The sequence below is a fragment of the Macadamia integrifolia genome, unplaced genomic scaffold (assembly GCF_013358625.1).
Source record: "Macadamia integrifolia cultivar HAES 741 unplaced genomic scaffold, SCU_Mint_v3 scaffold2159, whole genome shotgun sequence".
Taxonomy (NCBI): domain Eukaryota; kingdom Viridiplantae; phylum Streptophyta; class Magnoliopsida; order Proteales; family Proteaceae; genus Macadamia; species Macadamia integrifolia.
In genome coordinates, this window is record NW_024868547.1 from 57,027 (window position 1) to 81,121 (window position 24,095).

The window sequence follows — 24,095 nt, forward strand, 5'->3', positions numbered from 1 at the left end:
CTTACCGAGGAGGTTACCTACCACTAACTAATCTTACTTTATTTTTTTTTTAATCCTTTTTCATCTCCGGTATTTGTTGGAAATTTGAAACTATTTTTTTTTTTAATCCTTTTGGAATTTGAATTGGACAGTTAACCAATTCAAATTACCTTTCATGTTTCCTTTGCTTCTTGTATCAGGATCTGAAGTGCCCTCCTTTTTAACGTTTGAATTGGTTGTTCTGGTTGAGATAGAAAGCTACAGTGGGGAAGATCATCTTAGGTACTATTCCACTTATGATATAAATGAAGAAAAAAAAAAAAAAAAAAAGCAAACAAAGATAAAGAGAGAAAAGAAAATGCGGAAGACATTCATATTGGTTTATTACCCAATTTCAAAATTCCCACAAAAAGGGGAAATAAAAAAGATTAAAAAAAATAGAATAATTAGTTAATGGAAGGCAACCTCCTCCATAAGGAGGTGGAACACTTGTCAAATATTGACAATAAGACCAGCATAAGCAGATGATCCATTCTCTACGAACTCTAGCTTAGCCCATTGGTGGCGAACAAAATTTAGCTGCTGCCAAGTTGCAGCCAAGTAATCCCTGTGGCAGCTAAAGAAATAGAATTTAAAAGTGTATTTTGGAAAATTTTATAACCTAGGAGGGTATTTGTGAATCATAAGGGGAAGTGAGTTACTCCATTTCATTGGCTGCCAGCAAGGGGTTGCAGCTACTTGACTGCATCCCGAGTAGCAGCCAATTTATTTTCAGCGGTGGCAGCCTCGGCTTGAAGAGCCAGTGCCTAAGGGAGGAGGTTGTGGGATCAAACACTATCGTATGCAAGTGTAGGTGGGAGAGTGTGTGTAAGAGTAGGTGGTCATTGGCCCTACTAGTGCCCAGTAGACTGGTCATTGGCCACCGGTCCTTGGTAAGTAGAGTAGGAAAAAAATTTGATCCATTCTCTCACTATTGTCCCTGCCGCATCCACCAATGCATTCATGGTATTTTCGAACTCAAACCAATCATTGTATGCATTACATAGTCGGTGGGGCACACCCCTCCACCCGAGCAGCTGTCAGTAATCAACTCCCTTTCACCATGCTCAAAGGTGCAACTACATAACCAATGGTGGTGGATAAACATTCCCGATTGTTGGCAACAAATCTCTCTTGGTCTCCTACAATATGTTGACGCATTTATTTGCAACTAAACCTATAGAAGGCTTGTATTGGGATTGCAGGTGTGCCAGAGTAGCTCAGACTCAGGACAATGTTTCTGACTTCTAATCAGGAGATATGAACACTTCTCTTGCCTTGATCGTTCCAAGGACTTTTAATGCTCTTTGTAGAAACATGAGGAAGGCAAATGATAGTAACTCATAGACAAGAGAAAATGTATTATACATGCTGTTGTAATCTATTGCCTCTGTTGATATTCAATATTCCATAAACATGATCTATTGTTTTTGTTCATGTTCAAAAAACCAGAAACATGATCTATTGTCTCTGTTGATGTTAAACATACCAGAAAGTGATTTGTTATCTTTGTTGATGTCAAACATGCTAGAGACGTGATCATTGTGCTATGAAATGAAATACAGAACTTGAAGGAAATACAGGACTTCAAAAGAAAATATTAATCTAAAAGAATAAAAAGAAAAGCGAAATGAAAGATAGAACTGATGTCTGAATTTGTTTGATCTATTGTTGATGATCCTCTTTCTTCCACCATAGTCCATTTTATAGTTTTATTTGAAAGATCCTGCACTTTTGGAAATTTTGTAACTGTAGGAACTCATGTGCCATCTCCTTAGTAGGATAGTTGTTGAAATTACACTCCCTTAATTGGTTGGAACTGCCTTAACCATTTAAGTCATGCGCTTGTAACTTCCTTGGAACTAAACCACGTTTGTACGATATGTTGATTGATAATCGGTCAGGCTGATCGAAAAGTCAGAATCAGTTAATTGATCGTAAAAAGTCACAATCGGTCAGCTGATCGTGAATGTCACAATCAATCATCTTACCGTAGTTAAAAACAATCAATTCATAATCCAAGCTCCTCATTTTCAATCAAGGTGACCGAAATTTTACTTGGAATCAACTCATTTTGGTATGAATTCTATCTGTAGGACCGTTTCGTACAATGATCGTTCCTTTAATATAGGTTATTTATCATCTAATTGGTTAATTTCCTTGTGCATTGAACATGAATCGTCTGATTCATAGAATTTTTAGATTATAATACTAACACTGGCAACACTGGTAGCCAAAGGTGACAAGCTTCCTGTGGAGAACATGCTTGAGGATCTTAGATTTGAAATGTCCATTGATCGATCAATGATGGCTCACAAATGGAGAGCAGCTAGGATCAAGTTCAATAGGTAGGGCGCACGGGTTCTATGAAGGCACATGGGTTCTATGTACGACACTACTATCCTTCTGTAGCAACCGATGGATATGCAGTTTTAGATATGAGGTGTTCATCTTCAACTTCACTTCTAGTGCCAGCTATAGCTATGAGTGATTGTATCAACTAATTGTTATTTTTAAGGTGCAACTTTTTATTGCCGAATTGAATTGGATTGAATTGAATTAGATGTTAGCTAGATCAATTAGAACCAATTATTTAGTAGTAGTAATGCATGCTGCCAGATGTCCACGATCATGTTTTAACCATGAGCATCATCCGAACAAGCTCTGGTCTCCTCTGTAAAAATGGGAGGAGGCAGACTTACCAATTGATACGGCTGGAAATACCCTAGCCAATAAGGAGGAGCCACGAGTATTCCAGTAAAATCGGGGAGACCAGAGATTATATGGGCCCGGCTCGAAACACCATAACCAGTGAGTGCGCTCGGTTCTCCGTTTTACCTGGTCGGCTTCACGAGTCGCACCTAGTCGTCCCTATCAACATATACTTGGAAAAGACATACTAGTCGATCATTTGCCCGAGTCTAGGGACGGACGGAGTATGGAGCCGGCCCTAGACTCTACCTACCACCTACAAACCCAACCACCACGTGCTAAGTTTAACGGTTATATTAACTCAAAAATAACATAGTCCAGTTCATGATAGTTGGAAATCTCCCAACTCAGCAGGAGATGGGGAACAGTCCACCTATTAGGATTTCATCCATGCATGTTGGAAAGGTAAATGACCAATCCTCCAATAGCACCAAGGATGGACCCATATAAAAGGGGAAGGGAGCCTCGTGAAAGATAAGGTCGCTTCATCACTATGCTCAAAGCCTCAAACAAAGCTAGCTTTATCCTTATGATTTTTCTTTCCTTATTTCCTTCTCATTTGAGATTGTAATTGATTTAGGCATCGGAGCTTCAAGACCAGAGCACCCCTCCGGTCCTCACCCCACTATATGATTGATCGCAAATCCTAACTGAGCAGAAAACTACATCATCATTAAGATCCTACTAGCATAACCATTAGTAGCCTGGATTATTAAGCCATTATTAATTTGAATATCATCAGGACATTCGATCAACAATGAGTAACAAACTCGAGTGAAGTCTAAGGACGAGACGAGTGCATGGTTCTTCAATGTTTCTATTAGAAAGGATGGGGTTGGGTGGAGGTGTAGGGTGAGGGCAGGGTTGAAGGTGTTGGGGAGAGAGGAAAGGTGGGGTGGGGGGCAGGGCTTCATTTTCGTGTTCGATCAAGGAGAGGAGGAGATGGAGGTTGAATAAAAAATTGTAAAATATGAGATTTGAAGAAGAATAAAAAAAAAAAAAAAAAAAAAAAAAAAAAAGAAGATATGAAAGGGAAAGAGAGTCGAGAGACTGTGATTATCAATTAATTGCATTGTTGGAAAACTAGGTTTTGTGATCCGATTCATCCTCTTCAAAACCTGACAAGTCGGAGCGAGTCAGAAAAAATCAGGCGAGTCATGTTAAATTTCCCCCTCTCATTTCCATACTAGTCTTTCTCAAGTAATCCAAATAAAATGTAAGAAGATAGAATAAAAGTGTTTTTTAATTTTTTTTATTTATTTATTTATTTTTATGAAACCCATCATTCATTGTCTCTTGGATGAAAGTGATAAGATCGGACTTGGAGATGTCATAGTCTTGAATCATTTTTTTTTTTTTAATTAGAATTTAAATGCATACACTCAATAGTCCTAGACTCAATACAGAAGATCTCGGACATTGAACATTTCACAACATTAGAATATATTTTAGTCAAAATTATTCAGAAGTGCCGACTCAAATTTTTTACAAGAATCTACCGTTTTGTTGTGACTCGAGCAAAACAAATGGGTCTTGAATGAGTCAATATGATTTGGTGCGAGTCGTCATTTTTTAATACAGGATGAGTCTCCATGACTCTTGACCAGTTTTCTTATCTATTAATCAAACTCCACATAGTTTTTCTAATCAAAACTTGATTTGCCAATAATGGTTGGTGAAAAAAGGGGCAATTTAAGGGCAAGGGTTGGGCATGCTAGCGGATTACCCAGGAATAAGGCATGCTAGCGTTTGTTGACCATTGGATTTTGTCAGTTTGATTTAAATCGTTTGATTCAAAATTATTATTTTAATATTATGTACATTAAGAGAGAGAAATACACTGACAAATGCAATACGAGAATACTATCTTCTCCATCGTGTTGTGTCACCATCCCTTATTGCAGAGCTTGGTGTTCAGAGTTTCACAGATTCCTTCTCTAGCCACAAGAAATCTTGGATAGTTTCAAGGTACTAGAATTCATGTATGCATAACAAGAAAAGCTTTCTACAATGAATAAGAAGCCACTCTTGGGTGAAGGAGATGACCCATGCCTCACGGAGTCTTTATTCCTATATTAGGTTAAAAATAAAAGTCTAAATTTCAGATCCATGGTTGTTTTTCTAGAGGGATTGATTTAGAATCAAAGAGGAAGTTGCAAGTTAAAAAGATGATGAAGCTTGGTTTGAAAATGGAAAAGCAAATTGAGGTTAGAAAAAAAGGTCTAAATTTCAGATCCATGGCTGTTTCTAGATGGATTGATTTAGAATCAAAGAGGGAATTTCAAGTAAAAAAGATGATATAGGAAGCTTTGAAAACAGAAAAGCAGATTGTTGGTGGGTGAGAACAGGGGAGAAAATTCGAACTCACAAGCCATCTAAACGGAATCCACTTCCTCCTCTGTGAAAATTCAAAGATTAAGAAAGAGGAAAACCCATTTGATGGAAAATCGAAGTGTTCCTTTAAGGCTTTTTTCACATTTTCCCCGTCATCTATTTTGGGCTACCAACGTTAAACTTTGCTTCCATTGGAAGGAAAAGGGGAATTTATGATATCAGGGATGAAGAAAAGCGAAGATGAATGGTAGGTGCTATACCAGTTTTTTTTTTTTTTTTTTTTTTTTAAAACATATTTCAGGGATCGATAGTAATATTGGCAAAAGGGGGTTTTTTTTGGGGGGGGTGAATGCACAAGGGTTTCCTTTATTGTTATGATTTGTTTCCATCACGTCCTCTTATAATGCCATCTGCAATTTTCTTGTTATAAGATGTTTAGCCTGTTATTATCCCTAGTTTATGCTCTCCAAGCAGTATGGGTTGGCAGTGAGAGAGAGAGAGAGAGAGAGAGAGAGAGAGAGAGATTTCAATAAGATTTTCCTATATTGCAATGGTCAGTGATTTGGAACTTGGGAGGAGCAACAAGAGAGTAGGGAAGGGGATGGGGCGGCATTGCTAGGAGGAAGGGTGTAGTGTACAGAGAGGGGGTGTGTGGGGTAATATGCAGTGTTGTACATGTATTGTAGCAGCGGAGGGGATGAAGTGATGTTGCCTTCTGCACAGAAGACAAGTGCGAAGAAGACGAGGGCGAAGAAGACGAGAAGATGAACATGTAGTTTAGACTCCAAGTGACATGTACTATGTATCATATATTCGCATATCATTTAGTATATTTACATTGGACATATTACGTAGTGTTATTTTTCATCCAATGGTATATATTGCAACTTTATCATCTAACGGTCAATAAATGCTAGCATACCTTATTATTAGGTAATACGCCAACTTGCCGGGCCTTTACCCTTTTCGGGGCAGAAGGGGAGATAAAAGATCACTTTTTAGGGGAATCAAGATTTGAAAATTTATGTACCAGTACGTAAATTTGGGATAATTACAGGGGAGTGATAGAAATTTTCAAAAGAAAAAACGAAAAATCAAATGCTCGAAGTACCCTTCCGGCTTCCGCCTTGACTTCCTCTATAATCTGCGCCGGTGGTGTAGAGAAAGCTCTAGAATGCTGGTTACCCTCACCACGGCCGACGCATATACTGGAGGCAATCCTGAAAGTATGATGTGTGGGCACTTGGACCTTATTCTTCAACAGCTTAAACGTTCGACTCCGTACAACAAACAACTCGCCCAAATATTTGGCCAAACCATTACAACCGGTCTCATACATACCACTCTCACATGGAACTGCGTCATTAGAGCCTACTCTAAGAGCTCCACGCCCTTCTATGCCATCCTTATATACAACCACTTCGTTACAGAAAACTCTGTCAGTCCTGATAACCACACCTACCCTGCCCTTCTCAAGGCTTGCACCCATTTGGTTTCAATTCCAAAAGGGGAAGAGATACATGCCCATGCCACAAAAATTGGCCTTGATTCTGATATTTATGTACAGAATTCTCTCATCCACTTTTATGGGTCTAGGGGACGCATTGAAGAGGCACGCCAACTTTTTGATATAATGCCTCACAGAGATTCAGCGAGCTGGAATTCACTTCTAGCTAGTTATAGCAAGAGCCCGGGTCTGCAGTTTGAAGCCTTGGTTTTGTTTAAGGCAATGGTGTTTGATGCTGTTCAAGCCGATGCAATCACTTTGGTCATTGTAATGATGGCTTGTACACAAGTAGGGGTAATGGATTATGGAAGAGGGATCCATACTTATTTGATAAAACAAGGGATTATATGTAGTTTGAATTTGGAGAATGCCATATTGAGTATGTATGCTAAAGGTGGTGATATGGACATGGCATTTCGATTTTTCCTTTCAATGAAGGACAGAAGAGATGTGGTTTCACACACGATTCTGATCAATGGATATATTGAGTCTGGGCTTGTAGACCTGGCTCATGGTATCTTTGACCATATGGTTGTTAAGGATCTAGTTTCATGGAATTCAATGATGCACGGATATGTTAAGGCCAAGCGTCCAAGGGATGCCTTGGAACTTTTTAAGAAAATGGAGATGAAGAGTGTAAAAGCAGATGAAACCACTATTGTTAGTTTGCTTTCAGCTGCTGCCAGCCTATGTGATCTCCAATTTGGTAGACTAGTTCATCGATTTGTCTTGCAACGAGAAATAAGAATAGATTCTTTCGTTGGTACAGCTCTGATAGACATGTATGCTAAATGTGGGAGTTTCGAAGATGCCTTGCTAACATTCTACAAGATTGGCTACACAGACACTTTTGCTTGGACTGCAGTGATTACAGGGCTGGCAAATTGTGGGCATGGAAGTAAAGCATTGACCTTGTTTGAGCAGATGGAGGAGGAAGGAATTGAGCCAAATGAAGTCACATTTGTTGCTGCTTTGATGGCATGTAGCCGATCAGGCCTACTTGAGCAAGGTATCCTTTTGTTTGATAGGATGACGGGGGTTTACAATATGAAACCAAAAGTTGAGCACTTGGGCTGCCTAATTGATCTGTTCAGTAGAGCAGGGTTGCTATACCAAGCGGAAGATCTCACAAGAAGACTGCCTACAGAAGAAAGAGTCATAGCTTACAAGACTATTCTCAGTGCCTGCATAAATTATTCCGAGATTGTTCTTGGAAAGAAGGTTGCAGAAGAACTGATCAGTTTGGGTCCCAAAAGCCATGGAATTTATGTCTTATTGGCAAACTTCTATGCCATGGCAGGTCAATGGCACAATGTCATGGAGATTAGAAAACTCATGAAGAAGTTGGATATGAGAAAGGACATGGGCATCAGTTTTATAAAGGTTTCTAGGTAATCTGAAGAAATTTTTCACTACAGTCACAGTTGAACCAGAGAAAGATGAAAGTGATTTTTTAAACAACAAAAAAAAAAGGGGGGGAGCTGGGATATACATCTTTCACTGGTTAACTTGTCTTCTTTATGACATCAGCCACATGAATAAGAGCTCGATGTATCCAAGTTAGTTCCATTGGATGGGTTGACAGCTGAAACAGATACAGAATTTTTGTGCGATTTGTACATTAGCTTCAAGGGGAGCATACAACATAATAGAAACATAACCTTAGCACTAGATGGTCACTTTGCACCATTTAAAACTCTTGAATGGTGTGACAATGTGTTTAAGAAAAAGCTTTGAAAAGAAAAAAATTTGGAATTGGAGATGTGATGGAAATGGCATTAGGTGTTCATTGAATTCGAGATGATAAAGAGAGATTCCAAGTGAACTGCAGATGAAAGTATACAGTGTGAAACATAGTATATGAAAGAGATTGCCTCCCTGGTCACTCTGTCAAAATTTTTGCTAACATCATCACTGAAGTATGTTACCAAAAAAAAAAACATAATATTTTGGTCAACTATTGTTCAAAATGGCTAATTGACAGTCTAATCTAGATTTCATTTTACCAATTGATGATGAGTTATGCAGTTAATCCAGAAGGCCTCTTTGAACAGAAGAATACCACCGAGGGGCAGACTTGGACTATTGCCCAGATATGAAATGGGATAAACCAGTTTCATAAGATAAGAAAACTAAAAAACATATCTGTGGATCATTTTTTTAATCTTCCAACAAAGGGTTGAACCTGTAAAACCATTGAGCTTTGAGAATGCAATCTGAAGTTTGGAAGGAATTCTCAAAGAAAGGAACATCAGAAATACATAAGGCTTCTTGTACCAAAATCCCCCAAATCTCATCCGCCTCTTGCATGGAAGACCTTTCTTCAGGGCATATTCAAGATTCTGTTCACATTTTGCACTTTTACCAGGTAGACTATACCATAACACTTTTGTTGCAAAATTTCTTTCAATTTTCTATCATTTTTGTATATCTATTAACTACTATTGGATTGCATAATAAACTTTCTGATTGTGATCATTTATTTTCTCTTTGATGCTTCAGATCGTTACATTTTCTGCTCCCCCCCCCCCCCCCCCAAATCTTTGGAGTTTTGATTTGATTATCAGGTTGGAGTTTTGATTTGATTATCAGGTCAACTTCTATCGTTTCTGTAAAACCTGATCTTTTGATTGCAAGTAAAGAGTATGATGTTGATTTTTAAATGGAATATGTCTTGTTTCCATGATGAAAATTTGATAATATCGAATCTTTGTATGATTATAGAATTGAAATGGCATGCCCTGTGCATGAGACTCGCACAATCACCAGGTTGCAATAGAGAAACCTTACCATTGCGCCGAGACCTGCCCGCTTTTTTTGATTTTGGAGTTCAGATAACAAAATTAGAGTAAGTTGTAAAAGACTTCACAATATCTCATAAGCTGCACCTAGATTTTGCTACCATGTGCTCTACTTAATTCGCCCATCACTCATATTTTTTCGACTCAACAATGTTGTGATGAAGATTCATGTTAAGGATTGTATCAGTCTTTAGTAGTTCTACTTTTGGGGGAGGGGATCCTAAATATTTCTCTGCTAGTCCTATTTTTATAATTTGTTATAGAACTTGTAAAGAACATACATATCTTCAGTTCTGTGTACTTTTACTCTTAAGGGAAAACTTTCCATCTTGATTCGAGCGTTTCCTTATCCTTACTACTACTACTACTCTACTGTTTGCTTTCAAATTCAATGCCTCAATAATTTCCTTGTATTTTCCCTTCTTTTTTTTTTTTTTTTCGTACTTACATTAGAAAAATCAAGTTTGTTCGAGCATGCTCTGCTCTTCTATGCAAGCAATTGCTGATATAGCCAATTTTACAAGTGCTGGATTTAATGTTTTCCTTCCCATAATTTTTTTCTATAAAGATTATAACTGTTAGAACAAACACCAAAGGAACCAATGAAAACAAATAGATTCGTGCAAGACACAAAGATTTAACAAGATTCACATACCGATGTGGTGTGCTATCCATAAACCCTAGAATAGAAAACCCCAAATCTCACAATGACTTGCTCAAAAAGAGGATGTGTGTGTGTGTGTGTGTGTGTGTGTGTGTGTGTGTGTGTGATCCTCCAAATCAGGTCAATCCATCGGGTCGTGGACCTTAGAAAACAAAAAAACCATTCGACACCAAATTTTGTCTAAGCGGATCAATCCTCAAAATGGGTCAAGAATCCGAGACAAACATAACAATAACAACTATTAGATACCTTTCTTCTTATTGTGAAGGGGCAGGGTGCCATATGTGCATTGCTTTTGTATGTGTGCTTCACATATCTTCTCCTTATTCGAATTTCCGACAGTGCTTTAGGTTCTTATAGCTATAATATTTAGTTTTCTCATTATAGGGAGTGTATCCTTATGGGTAACAGAAGCATATTCCTATGGTTGACTGTATTGTCTTTTGTTGCTAGTGAGTATGATCAATTCATCATATTCAGGGTACTATTGGCTGGCATGGTTTGATGTTGTTTGGGATATAATGGCCATATTTGTCAAGGCAACCCCTAGGCATCCAGGTGATTTGGTCCCTTTGTTGGTGTCACCTTGCTTTTGGACCCTCTCGAATGCTTTGGGTCACCTAGACGCCATGATAACTATGACACTAGCAGGTGTCAGCATGATAAAAGTGGCTTATGTTGTTCAGCCGTTGTTTTATTAATTTAGTTTTCCATCTTTTACTTTTTACAATGTGTTTTGTTTCTATGATGTGAGGCTTTATATTTGGTGAACAGGGTTTTGTTACCAGTTTTGGAATTCGACATGGATATCATCATCCATCTAGTACATAGATCTCTAGTGAGTGATTGTATGTGATGATCTAATCATCAACTATCTAGCCATTCCATTTGGTTGATTAGTTCTTTTCCCTAGCCTTTTAGGGTGAAGAAATATGCGATTTTTATTACAATCTAAGCACAAAGGGGAAAAAACTATCTATAAGATTGCTAAAATGAGGAGAATGAAGAGTTGAGATCTTGACCATGTTACATTATTAAAAGTGAAGATAGTAAAGTACTAATAATGGATGAGAACATTAAGGAGAGATGGAAAGAATTTTTCTTCAACATTAAATGAAGACACTTGAGGCAATAGTATCTTGGAAGACTGCATTACCCATCAGGGGTAGACCTAAAATGACCTTAGGAGAAGTAAGAAAATACATGCATAGCTTAGGCCTTGTATGACCTCGAATAGAGCTGATTGGAAGACAAGGATCCATGTAGCCAACGACATTTAGTCGGGATAAGTCTGAGTTGTTGTTGTTGTTCTTTTCCCGAGGCAAGCCTCTTTGATGCAGTGGCATTATCATGGCTGCACCGTCATGACCCAATCGAGATACCCAAACCGATACGAATTGGTCTCAAAACTGGTTTTTGGTTCAAAAGGGGTGATAGGGGAAAATATTGTTCTCTTTTACTTTAGTATGTTTTATTTTGGGATTAACTATATAAGGCATTTTCTTTAGAGTGGTTAGTTTCTATTTTGTGAAGAGTTGTTTTAGTAGTTTCTATTAGGAGTCTTTTCTTTATCTTTATATAGTTGCATGTAGCCTTACAATGGTGATTGATTAGAGTTGAATGAAATTGGAATTTCTTAAGGGTGGTGCTGTGCACGACTGGTTTCTCCCTTGTGCGACTCAAGTAAATGCTCTAGGTCGTCTTCTCCTTTCAAATCATCTCCACTTAAAGACTGTTTCCTTCCTAATCAACACCTATTTCTGTATTGTTCTTCTTGCAATTTCCATTATTTCTTCTTATTCTCTGTTTTTCTATTCTGTTACTACTCGTCTTCTCCTAATGGGAGACAGTGTTGGAGTTGAGAAGGGAACTCACAAATCCATCAAATCAGTTCTGTTTGGCCTGAGATTTGGGGCAGTAGCAGTCCTCCCTAAGGCCATTCAAGCCCTCGAATATCACTCTCAAAACCTCTTCCTGTTGTGAGAATCAAACTGTACAAGAGAACCATGCATGCACGGTTCAAGGTATCAGTATTGTATTGGTCATATCGATACCGTCGGTATTTGTACCAATACCAAATACCAATACGATACGATACAATAATGATGGAATCAGTACAAGAGAGGATAAAATTGTCCAAAAAACCGAGTTATCAGTATTTTGATGGGCAAAAGGTCCAATCCGACCAATCCCTAAAAATATTAGTATCAATATCGGTGATACGGGTACTGGTACCGATACCAATATCAATACCTAAGACCTTGCTTATATGTTTCACCCTTTAGTAAATAGTATGGAACAAGTGAAAACAAAAATAGAATTATATCAAAGGCTCCGTTTGGTTGCAATGGAAGTTTAAAGGGAAAGTAAGTGAAATTTTCATACTTTAAAAAGAAATGTTTATAGTCATTATCCCATATGATTATATAAACTACTTAATTTTTTTAATCATATTAGTAATGATGTATTTTACATGTAATTTTTATTTTACATATTATAGCAAAGGGTTTTGGATGCAATATAAAATGAAATTATATAACCAAATATAAAAATATTTAAAGTTAATGTTAAAGTCATATAGGTAATGATTACATATATTTCTTTTTTTCAGTAGGAAAATTTCACTTCCCTTGTCTTTTATTCCCCTCACAACCAAAATAGCCAGAGGGAACAGAACAAGTGGCTTGTTAGAGGAAAAGTGATTAAATGATATGGCATGGGCTTGGTTAGGAAGTCCCATATGGGCCACCCAGCCCAAGCCTCAGGCCCTCGACCCATTATACTGGTTGATTTCAATCTATTTAAAATTGGCTTTAAGGTTCTGCCGTACCTGCCCTTCTCGATGGAAATGGAGCAGTCGGAGAGGGAAGCGATCAGAGACGCTTCTGTAGAGGTTTCTCGGCAGTTCAAGTCACTAGTTAACGCTAAAGATATCGAGTCGCTCAAGCAATTACAGAACCTAATGTAATCTCTTTTACTCTTTCTTGATGAAACTTTTTTTTTCCCTCGATCGTTCTTGATGAAAACTAAAGCTGCATTTCGCGGCTTTCTGAACTAGCGTCTCTGTTGGGTTTTGATGTCATCGGGTTTAATTCCATTATTTGAAGCTGCTATATTGCATATAAAAGTAGAATTTCGTGTTGCTTTTTGGTATTGTCTGACATTGTAGGTAATTTGTGATGTTGTGGTGTTCAATTTGTCATTTTCTGCGTCTTTGATGCACTGGAAGATTAAATTTTCATGTGGTTTCTTGACCTGCATAAAATTAGGTTTGGTTTGATCGCTAGAAACTATAATTATTCGATTAAAAAAAAAAAAAAGAAACATGGGTGGATCTGATTTTAGTGGTTTGCTTAGTTTGACTCAGTGTTCCAAATGGACATCCAGGATGCCTAGCAATGAGCCCATGCATCCCCTTTCTTTTTGGTAATTGGGACACTGCCCTTGATGTGAAAAACATGCGGTGGCTATCCCCACCATCCGAGATGGTGTTTTTTTTTTTTCCCTGAAATATTGCTTTGAATGTAAACACACGATTTGAAGTTATGGCTCCATTCCCAGAGAAGGGAAGGAGGTCCCTTCAGTTGGGTAGCATTTGTTGTTAATTGATTTCTTCGGTTTTGCTTTTCTCTTTAAATATATTTTCTCTGATTAGCTTTACTTTGTGACCTCTTACTCCAATCCTGGAAATTGGAAGTTTTAGAATAATGTTAAATTTTCTTTTCCTGTACATTTGTGTTGTTTAAAATATGATGCCTTACAGTAGAAGTGTCAATGTTGATACAGTGAAACTGTCTCTTGCAGATTGGGAAGGTTACAGGATAGCAATGCTGTCTTATCACATTTTAATGATTTTTCGGAGCAGTGCTTTGCAGAGATTTCTGGTGATCTATCAAAGAATACACTTCTTTTAAGGTCCATGAAGATGGACCTTGATTACATATTTCAGAAGCTGAGGTAGGAACCACCATTTGTTCTTTGTTGTATTACCATTAACAGCTCAACTTTCTATCTTATTCAATTTTTTTGTGTTTTAAAATTCACTGGTGTAAGTGTGATACATTTCCAACAACACCATGACATTTTTTTCATCAAAGTTTCCTTCCTCCACACTGCCCATGGTGGAATGGAAACAACATCATGTCCATATGCCTAAGAAATTTTGTGTTGAACAGCAGTTTTTTTTTTTTAGATAAATCGTTTTCGTACTTTGACTTTGGGCAAACAGTCTCCATATGAGGTCTTGTTTAATACTCGACCAGATTCTAGGTCATTGCGTGTCTTTGGGTCCCCACACTAAACTGTGTTTAAGTGTTTGGATCTTCCTACGTCCTGTGTTTATGTATCTTGGCATGTCAGTTTCTATGAGACACCATTTTGTTCCCCTGAGCATTCATTTAATGATTCTTATTTTGTGCTTTGATTGCTTACATTGGAACGTTGACCTCACCGCCCCCCTCAATCCAATACCAATACCACCTGCGACGGCTTCCCTTCTCACTTTGCACACAGCCTCTCCACCACACCATTACCACACTCCCTTCCCTATCTCAGCTCCTTCTCCTTTACCTCTTCCACCTACTACTTCGTCCTCAGCTTCTTCCTCTCTCCCCCTCCACCTTCCATACAGTTGTTTTCTTAACTGGGAAAGCCAAGCATAAAAGGATTTTGTATTTAGGCACTACCGAATGACCTATTCCCTCTGTCTTCTTTCTCATCTTGAACCTAGAGAACCTACATCTTTTAAAGAAGCTGGTCTTGAGGTGACGCATACAGAATTATCTGGCTCATATTATAAGTCAGATGTGTGTGCTGTTCCCTCCTACTCCTAAAATGCACATTATTGGATGTAAGTGGATCTACAAGATAATAGGAAAGCTGACTGTTCTATCAAGTGCTATAAGGTTTATTTAATTGCTCAAGGTTGCTCACAAGAGTATGGTCTCGATTGTGATGAAACATTTACCTTGTTGTTAAGTCAGTCGCCATTCGGGTTTCCTTTGCTCTTGCCTTGTCTCAAAAGTTTCCGGTTCACCAACTTGATGCGAAGAATGCTTTTCTTCACAATTATTTGTCCGAAGATGTCTATATGTGACTGCTGCCTGGGTTTCATGATTTTGATATCCTAGAGATGTTTGCAAGTTGAAGAACATTTACAGTTGGCAGCAAGTATGCCATGCTTGGTTTTATAGATTTAGTTCTTATCTTCTTGATTTGGGATTTTAAATTCTCTCTGATACAATGCCAAGGATAAAATCGTTTTGATCAGAGAAGTTTACAGTTGATCTTATTTATAAGATTCAGTGGTAACAGTATTTACATGAGTTTAAGCTATACGAGTACACATAATATTTACAACAAAATGATTTTGAAACCCCTTGGGACTGTGCTACTGTGAGGTGAAATCCTCACACCAGGTGACATGTCAATATTAGTGGTGTTCCTCAGGGACATTGATACCTACTTTGGCATTTAATTGTACTTGATCCAGGAATCATTCTTCTGCTGGGGACTGTGGACCCATATTGATGTTGTATAATTACTTCTCACTTGCAAATAAAAAGGACTCATAATTTAATCTTAATAGTGCACAGTGTAACTGTTGATTGTTCTAGCTTACAATCGTATTTGGTCTTACTTTTGAGGTCTTCCACAGAAAGGGGGGGAGTGGGGAAGAAGTGATTTGTATCCCAATCAGTTGTACTCATTCCAACTATTGTAAGGTCTTCTACAGAAGAGGGGGGGGGGGGGAGGGGAAGAAGTGATTTGTATCCCAATCAATTGTACTCATTCCAACTATTGTAACTGTTCAAAAAGAATCTGAGGAATGATCTGTATAATATAAAAGTTAAAGGTCATTCTTCATAAGATTACCCATTTGATAATATGTTACTGTCCAAAAATAACTGTGGAATGGTCTGGGCTTTTGTAGTCCTCAGCTCTTTCTTGCTCACAGTCTAGAGTTATTAAACTGGTTTCAGTTTCTGTATATAATTTATTTCCTGCTATGGCATTTTTTGTCAGCTTTTGTAATCATTATATTTAGGCGTGGAAACAGAGAAATAATGATATGTAGCAGGCTGAGATGGAAGTCATTTATGTTTATTTGTTGAGTGCTAGAACATTTTTGGCTACTAATTTATTACTGGACATACTAGTAGAACAGATTTATAAGAAACAAGACATATCTTGGCCCAAGTATCTAAATGTGTCTGATGAGACTTGATACTGAGGATTTGCACCTTGGCAGAATTCCCTTCTATTTCTAATCCAATCCATTTCAAAAGTGGGGCTTGGTGTGATCTGGTACACAGTATTCCACAATAGTTGAATGGTTCTCTTTTACTAGTTATCAGAAAATGAGACTGTAACCCATATAAACTGTTTTCTTGGAGGGGCCTAATAGAGGAATTTGCTTCTCTTTTCACTGACTATTTTTTTTTAATAGGATATCATAACTTTTGTAGGCTCACTGGCCAAAATAGAGGTGGATACACATGTATACATCCATGATTTGAATTCTACCCAAAATTAAGGAGCCATGTACAAAGGAAGAAAGAATCAGAAACTGGTCTCACTTTACACAGTTGGAAATGGTCCTATGAACAAATTGTTTCTTTATTTATCACTGCTGACTAGAGATTCTGCCAAGGCATTAGCTGATCTAGGTCCTAAGAGAATGAGATGTTCCCTTGGGAATACAGCTGTCTTACCCTCATAATAAGATCTGCAAGCCTCCAGGGAACCTGTCCCTCCTGTGATAACCATCATGGCTAGGGCTGATACTCCTTCATTCGTTTGGTGATTCCAAGGTTAATTAGAGAAAATGTGAAGCCCCTGGATCACAGCTTTAATTTTTTCTGTGTTTGAATCTACCCTCCCAATGGGACTCAAGAATGCCATGAGAATATCACCAATATGATCTCTGAACCCCTCCCCTCTGCTGGTCCTGGATTGCCAAAAACTACTCCCATTGAAGTTCATTTTTTGCCAAATAATATTCACTAGGTGAATTAAATGTGTTAATAAAGCACACTGGTGACAACCGAATCTTAATCACTATTAATGCATTTCGATTCTTCACCTCAGAAATGACTCATTTTCTGTTAACTTGGGTTTTTTTTTTTTTTCTGGGGGGGGGGGGGTGTGGGGGGCGATGATGTGGACAGATCATTATCTTAGTTTTTGGTATAGCATCATCTTGTACTTTGTCATGCATATTTTTCTGATCAATTACAGTAACTTGATTGAGACACTAGAAGTGGTCTAACAAGAGCCTTGTTAAGAGAAATGGATAACCAAACCCCTCAAGATACTAAATGATCTCCGCTATGTTGAAGTCCTATATTGCCCCTTTTTTGGAGAAAGGGGGGGGGGGGTGGGGTTGCATTGTTTTCTCTGGTGGGTTCCTTCTTAGTGGAAACTATCCCACTGTATTTCTTTTTATTTGCATTTTCTTTATTATTCATCAAATTTATCATTTACTAGGTTATTTCATTGGCCTCTTTCCTAGAAATATATTGAGCTTGTTAGTTTCAATTCTTGGTGTTTTAGTTACAGTAATTTCATTTTCTTACAGAAGCATGAAAGCCAAGATCATGACTACCTATCCAGATGCAATTCCTGATCCTTCAACCATGCAAAAGCTTGACCAAAGACCAGACCTTGAGAGGTTTCAGTAAAATCATCTATTCTAAGAAGAAAGAGCATGCCGGCTGTTAGGATTTGGTGATTTTTGTATTTGCATTGTTGGTTGTATATGTGTTTTACAGATAGGCATAAAATAATTCATTACAAAAAAGAGAAGAAAATTACCAAGGAATTTGTATTGTCAATTACTGAAGACAGGTTTGTTGCATTTTTTCCCTCTTAGCACCAAAAAAAAAAAAAAGTGTTATTTGATATATATGTTGTAACTCGACAGTTACTGAGAGGGAGGGTGAATCAGTGAGTCTAATTTCGATCCCCAAAAACCTGTCTGATATCTGGTCAAGAAAAACTTGATATACTTGTTCTTGTTTGCACACAGTTGTATGCACACTTAAGTCGAGAACACCCACACCCATTTTTCTCAAGTCGAAGCTGAGATGGCACTCGTAGTGCCGGTACAATGTGTAGCACCCATTACATAGGAGCACACACTCCTGGTGCTTAGCACTCATTAAACACTCAATAAAGAATACAGTAAATTTGGGTTTATATCAATGCCCTACAGTTAAGTCTTGCCTAGCAAATACATCCACAACTAGCTAGCATATTTATAGTTCATCTACAACTAACCTAGCATGTAAACATTCATCCACAACTAACCCTAACATACATACATGCATATAATATAAATCAAAGGTTAGAGAATCTCACAACCGATTGCTTGGGATGACTGGAAACTTGTATTGACAAGTTTGGTGCTCACACCTTCTCTCTCCTTGGCTTCTTACTCTTCAAAGTAACACATCTTTGTTTTCTTCTCTTCCTCCTTGACTTTGAGTTAATGTATCATTAATACCTCTCAACCATCTCTTTTACCTTCTTTAATGGCCTAAGAACATTTATCATCAAGTATTCATGTTTATTCAAGGACCAACAAAGAGGAGGAAGCTTCTCTTGCCAAAATCGTAGTCTTCCTTCACTCAAAACTCTTTTTTTTTTTTTTGCTTCCATGATGTAGGGCTTGAAAAAAAATGAAGAAGCAGCAACTTGGTTCACCCAAATCCGAGTTAAAATGAGGGAGATATAACCATTTAAAGTTGGAGCAATGAGATAGCCTAAAATGGAATCTTTGCAGGAGTGGCGTAGGCTACGCCGGCGGCTCAAGCACAGGGGCGAAATCTGACCGTAGATCTTATATAAAAGATCTTATAATCTAAGTCGTCCGATTAAACCAACGGACAATAGATCCAAATCATTATATTTGAATCTTTCAAAGTCAAAGATGACATCATCATGACGTATGCACTGACATTGTCAGACACGTTGTCGATCACCGATTGGCTGGTGTAGCGAGTTTCACAGTACTCTGTCAGCTAACTTTAATAAAGCTCCATCAATCGTGACCGTTAGATCAGAATCGATCTGATATGATTGGCTCAGATCAAGATATGGAGAATCTCTTTATAGATTCTATGCACATGCGCTACACACAATCAAGACTCAATATGGTGAGGCACCACACCATGATGTTTGAGGGACCACCGTCCTGGCTGTCTAGGTGCTGCACCAGTACTCCCTGGATTAAACTGCGACGGAATACAAGACATCATACACCAACAGATATCATCTACATATACAACCACCACAAACTGACTGCTTTCTTCAGTTCTGATGTAGAGATTACTGTCCACTAAGCCTTTCTTGAAACCCAACTTGCACAAGTAAGAGTCCAATCTTGAGTACCATGCCCTTGGAGCTTGTTTCAAACCATACAATGCCTTCTTCAATCTGCACACAAGAGTGGGGTCTTCACTCAGTTGAAACACATCAGGCTGCTCTATGTAAACCTCCTCTTCCAAGTTTCCATTTAGAAAAGCTGATTTGACATCCATCTGATAGACCTTGAACCCCTTATACACTGACAAAGCCAAGAATATTCTGATAGCTTCAAGTCTTGCTACTGGAGCAAAAGTTTCCTCAAAATCAATGCCTTCCCCTTGAGCCTACCCCTTGCATACAAGTCTTGCTTTGTTCCTCACCACTTGACCATCTTCATTGAGTTTGTTTCTAAAAATCCATTTAGTACCAATCACATTCTTGTCAACTGGTTTAAGGACTAGATCCCAAGTGTGATTCCTCTCTATCTGATTAAGTTCTTCATTCATGGCCTTCATCCAACTCTCATCATTGCTTGCCTCATCAACAGTTTTTGGTTCAATCTTCGAAAGAAGAGAGTAGGTGTTGGTATTCATTCTTCTAGTCTAAACACCTACAGTGGGGTCACTAATGATTAACTCATCTATTTTTTGTTGATCAACTCTGTTGAATCTCCTTTGCTGATCTAAATCTACCTCAGCCTGTTCAACATCAACCTCATCTTTGCTTTTGGGTCTACTATCAACCAAGTTATTCTCATCATCAAGATCTTCAAATTCTAGAAGTTCATTTCCTAAGCCTGAAGGAATATCTCTTTTTTCATCAACTGCGACATCAGCACTCTCTACAATTTTTTCAAGACTGTTGTTATAGCATCTATAGGCCTTACTTGAAGTAGAATAGCCTAAAAATATACCCTCATCAGCCCTATCATCAAACTTACCCAAATCTTGGGTTGTGTTCTTGATATAACACTTGCTACCAAAGACCTTGAAGTGTCTTGCTGTAATCCTTCTTCTAAACTAGATTTCATATAGAGTCTTGCTTTCATGAGGTCTCAACATACATCTGTTATGGATGTACACTGCAGTTGGAACTGCCTCATTCTAGAACTTTTTACCCATGTCATTCTCTACTAACATTGTTCTAGCCATGTCTTGCACTGTTCTATTCTTTCTCTCTGCAACACCATTCTGTTGGGGTGTTCTTGGAGCTGAAGTTTGTCTCCTGATACCATGCTTATAGCAATATTCTTCAAAATCATCCCAACTGTACTCACCTGTTCTGTCATATCTCAAACACTTTATCTTCTTTCCTGTTTGATTTTCAACTTGCTTCTTAAAGATCTTAAATCTTTCTAAAGCTTCTGACTTATGTTTCAAGAACATCACCCACACCATTCTTGAATGATCATCAACAAACAACATGATGTATCTCTCTCCTGAGGTGATAGGTGTCCTCATAGGACCACATAGGTCTGTGTGAATCAACTACAATGGAGAACTGGAATAATACTCCTTAGACTTGTAGGAGATTCTGGTTTGCTTTCCCTTCTGACAAGATGCACATATAGGATTGGACAACTTCTTCAACTCAGGAACATAACTTACTGCCTTCTTCGAAGAAATCTTGGCAAGATTCTTGAAACTAATATGCCCAAGTCTTCTGTGCCACAATCATGTCTCCTCATCTATGCTGACCATGCAAGAATCTTTCTCTAACTCTGTCAAGGTGTACAGGTTCCCTGAAGTTCTCTGTCCAGTAGCTACAAACTTTCCACTACTTGATTTTCTTATCTCACATTCTTTACTAGTGAAAGTTACTTTATGCCCTTTGTCACAAATTTTACTGATGCTGAGAAGATTGTGTTTGAGCCCTTCAACATATAAGACATCAAGGGATTTCACCTTCTTATGGTTCAGACTTATGGACCCCTACCCTGTAATTCTGGCACCATTGTTGTTGTCAAACTTTACAGATTCACCTTCAAAGCCATGTAATTGTTCAAACCTTTCTTTATCTCCTGTCATGTGGCTTGAGCAACCACTATCAAGAATCCATGGAGTAGAGTCTCCTTGAGCCTTAAAAGCTCTCTGAATAACAAATGCTGCTACAGCTTCTTCATCTTCTACTCTCTTTCTCTAAACCCAGACTTTCTTGACGGATTGAGATTTCTTTGATTTCTTTAGTCTTGAGAACTGTCTCTCCATCTCATCATCTTCTATGTTTCTAAAAACTCTCTGCTTATCTCTGTTCTCCTATCTTTGTAGGGGAAACACACTCTATAATTCCTTGCAATATGTCCAAGGTTGTTGCATCTATAACATTCAATTGTTTCCTCCATGAGGGATGCAAAAAGATTTCTGTCCACATAACTCCTTGGACCAATGTTGAACTTGTAATTTGAGATCTTGTGTCCAAAAGTGTTGCATTTGTAACAATAACCTTGAAAGGTGTGCCTCTGCATCACAGATTCATCTGCCATCAGAAGCTCTAAAGTTGTCAAATGCTCTAGGTCTTTGTTGAGGATCTTGATCTTGACTATATCCATAGCTCTCTGCTCTCCTGCTTGGCTTTGCCAACTGTGGTTGTCTAGCATAGTTAGTCTTGTAGAATATAGATGGATTTCCTCTTCTGATTGGACCAGTTTGCTCTCTATCTTTTTGTACTGCTCTCTTGACATTACAAGTAGTAGCAACATATGCCTCCCTCTTTGACCATTCCTACCATTGACTTTGATAGGATTATGTACTATTTCTTTACCATTTGCCTTAGTATTTTTGAAAGATTCCCCAATAAATCTAAGCTCAAATTTGATGTGAGTCGGTCTTTGAGCATTGATGATGTCATTAAGCTTCCTACTGCTAGGATGCTCTTTTGGAATAGAGTCATATTCAACATCTTCATTTTTTAAGTCTTCTCTCTCAATCGCAGTTCTCCCATAGTCTTCAACCTAGCCTTTAATGAGGCTAGCTCATCTGCATAACCATCAAATTGTGCAAGAATCTCATATTGCTCCTCTAGTTGTGCTTTCAAAGCCACTTTCTTTAACTCAAGAGTGTTGTAGTCAATAGTCTTCTGTGAGAGTTGATACTCAAGATCATCTAAGGTCTTCCTTAACTTATTGGCTTGATCTCTCAATTTAAGAACTATTTGTTCTTGCCCCTTAAGGTCTTGAATGACCTTTTTCACTTTCTTCCTTCCTCTTTTAAGCTCTCTAAGGGCAACTGTGAGTTTCGCCTCTAAATGTGATTTTTCATCTTTCTCTTCTTCTTCTGTAGAATCTTCCTTACTAGAAGAATCTTCTTTGTTTTCTTCCATATCTATTGAGACCATGAACATAGCCTCATCATTTTCATCATTAGATGATTCTTCAGACTCTGTATCAGATGTGTCACTGCATTTCTTAGAAACCAAACTTTTCTTCTTGTCCTTACCTTTCTTATATTTGTTTAAGAAGAATTTCTTCTTTCACTTGAAATGACTTTTCTTTTCACTTTCATCTACGTCACTTTTCTATTTTTTCTTGGTTAAGACACTTGGTTGTAAAATGTCCAACCGTTCCACAGTTGAAGCATTTGAAAGGTAACTTGTCCTTGTATTTTCCTGTTCCCCTTTTCAACTTTCTGGTGAAATGAGCTGTAACCTCATCTTCACTCTCATCAGTATCCTCCACAGATAACTTAGTCTTCTCCTTGATTTTCAAGTTTTTCATTGCCTTGAAAGTAGCTTGTTTGTCAGTGGACTTTCCCTTTTTCCATCTCGTTTCAAGAGTTGTGAAAGTGCCATGCACTTGATCAAGAGTGATAGTGTCTAGGTCCTTTGTCTATTCAATAGTTGACACCTTGGAGTCATACTTGGGCAACAAAGATCTCAGGATTTTCTGACAAACAACTGAATCCTGTAGATTGGCTCCCAGACCCCTAATAGAGTTGACCACTTCATTTATCCTAATTATATAGGTGTCAATATTCTGTCCCTCTTGCATTAGTAGACTTTCAAGCTGGCCTCTGAAAGTCTGAAGCTTTGCTTTCATTATCTTTTCATCTCCTTCATAAATGCCCTTCAACCTTCCCCAGACATCCTTGGCTGAGTCACAATCCATTGCCTTAGCCATCATACTTTTATCCAATGCTGAGAATATTGCATTCATAACCTTCTGATTGTAACAATAAGCCTTCTTAGCTTCATTGTCAACCGGACCTCCTTCAGGTTCCTTGTACCCAATCAGAACTGATGCCCAAACATCATAACCTAGTGAACCTAGGTACGACTGCATTCTCCTCTTCCACAAGATAAAATCAAATCCATCAAACTTTGGTGCATGTCATGAATAGCTTTCACATGCCATATTGTCACTGCCACTGTCTCTGAATCACTCAGTTGTTGATCAAACTGTCATTGAGTATCGGTTCTGATACTAATTGTTGTAACTCGACAGTCACTGAGAGGATGGGTGAATCAGTGAGTTCAATTTTGATCCCCAAAAACCTGTCCGATGTTTGGCCAAGAAAAACTTAATATGCCTGTCTCTATTTCCACACACTCGTATGCACACTCAGTCTCTTATAGGCACTTCCAAGTGTGCACACTCATTTCACATTCTACGCATTTCAATATAAAATACAAACAATAAGTACCCACAACACAGGGTTTTTATGAGGTTTGGCAATTTGCCTACATCCCCGGAGTAGTGACTGTAAAGGCTTCGTACCTACTCAATACACTACTTTTGACTGCACCCACAGTCAGG

The 24,095-nt window shown here is 38.1% G+C and overlaps 2 protein-coding genes across 2 annotated transcripts; both read left to right on the forward strand.

Annotated features, from left to right (window-relative positions):
• Positions 1–6,238: 6,238 nt before the first annotated feature.
• LOC122065951 (pentatricopeptide repeat-containing protein At2g22410, mitochondrial-like) lies at positions 6,239–7,966 on the forward strand. The gene has a single exon (XM_042629781.1). It carries the CDS (start codon positions 6,239–6,241, stop codon positions 7,964–7,966), a length of 1,728 nt encoding a protein of 575 aa, XP_042485715.1.
• A 4,874-nt stretch (positions 7,967–12,840) lies between these two features.
• On the forward strand, positions 12,841–18,009 carry LOC122065950 (kxDL motif-containing protein 1-like). The gene is made up of 3 exons (XM_042629780.1): positions 12,841–13,000; positions 13,841–13,993; positions 17,616–18,009. The coding sequence occupies exons 1-3, from the start codon at positions 12,879–12,881 to the stop codon at positions 17,716–17,718; spliced, it is 378 nt and encodes a 125-aa protein (XP_042485714.1). The 5' UTR covers positions 12,841–12,878; the 3' UTR covers positions 17,719–18,009.
• The last annotated feature ends 6,086 nt before the right edge of the window (positions 18,010–24,095 follow it).

Bases quoted from the DNA above. Each gene is read 5' to 3' on its own strand.
- LOC122065951 (XM_042629781.1), top strand. From the start codon at position 6,239: ATGCTGGTTACCCTCACCACGGCCGACGCATATACTGGAGGCAATCCT.
- LOC122065950 (XM_042629780.1), top strand. From the start codon at position 12,879: ATGGAAATGGAGCAGTCGGAGAGGGAAGCGATCAGAGACGCTTCTGTA. The intron at 13,001-13,840 runs GTAATCTCTTTT...TGTCTCTTGCAG, and splicing joins AAGCAATTACAGAACCTAAT to ATTGGGAAGGTTACAGGATA. The intron at 13,994-17,615 runs GTAGGAACCACC...ATTTTCTTACAG, and splicing joins TACATATTTCAGAAGCTGAG to AAGCATGAAAGCCAAGATCA.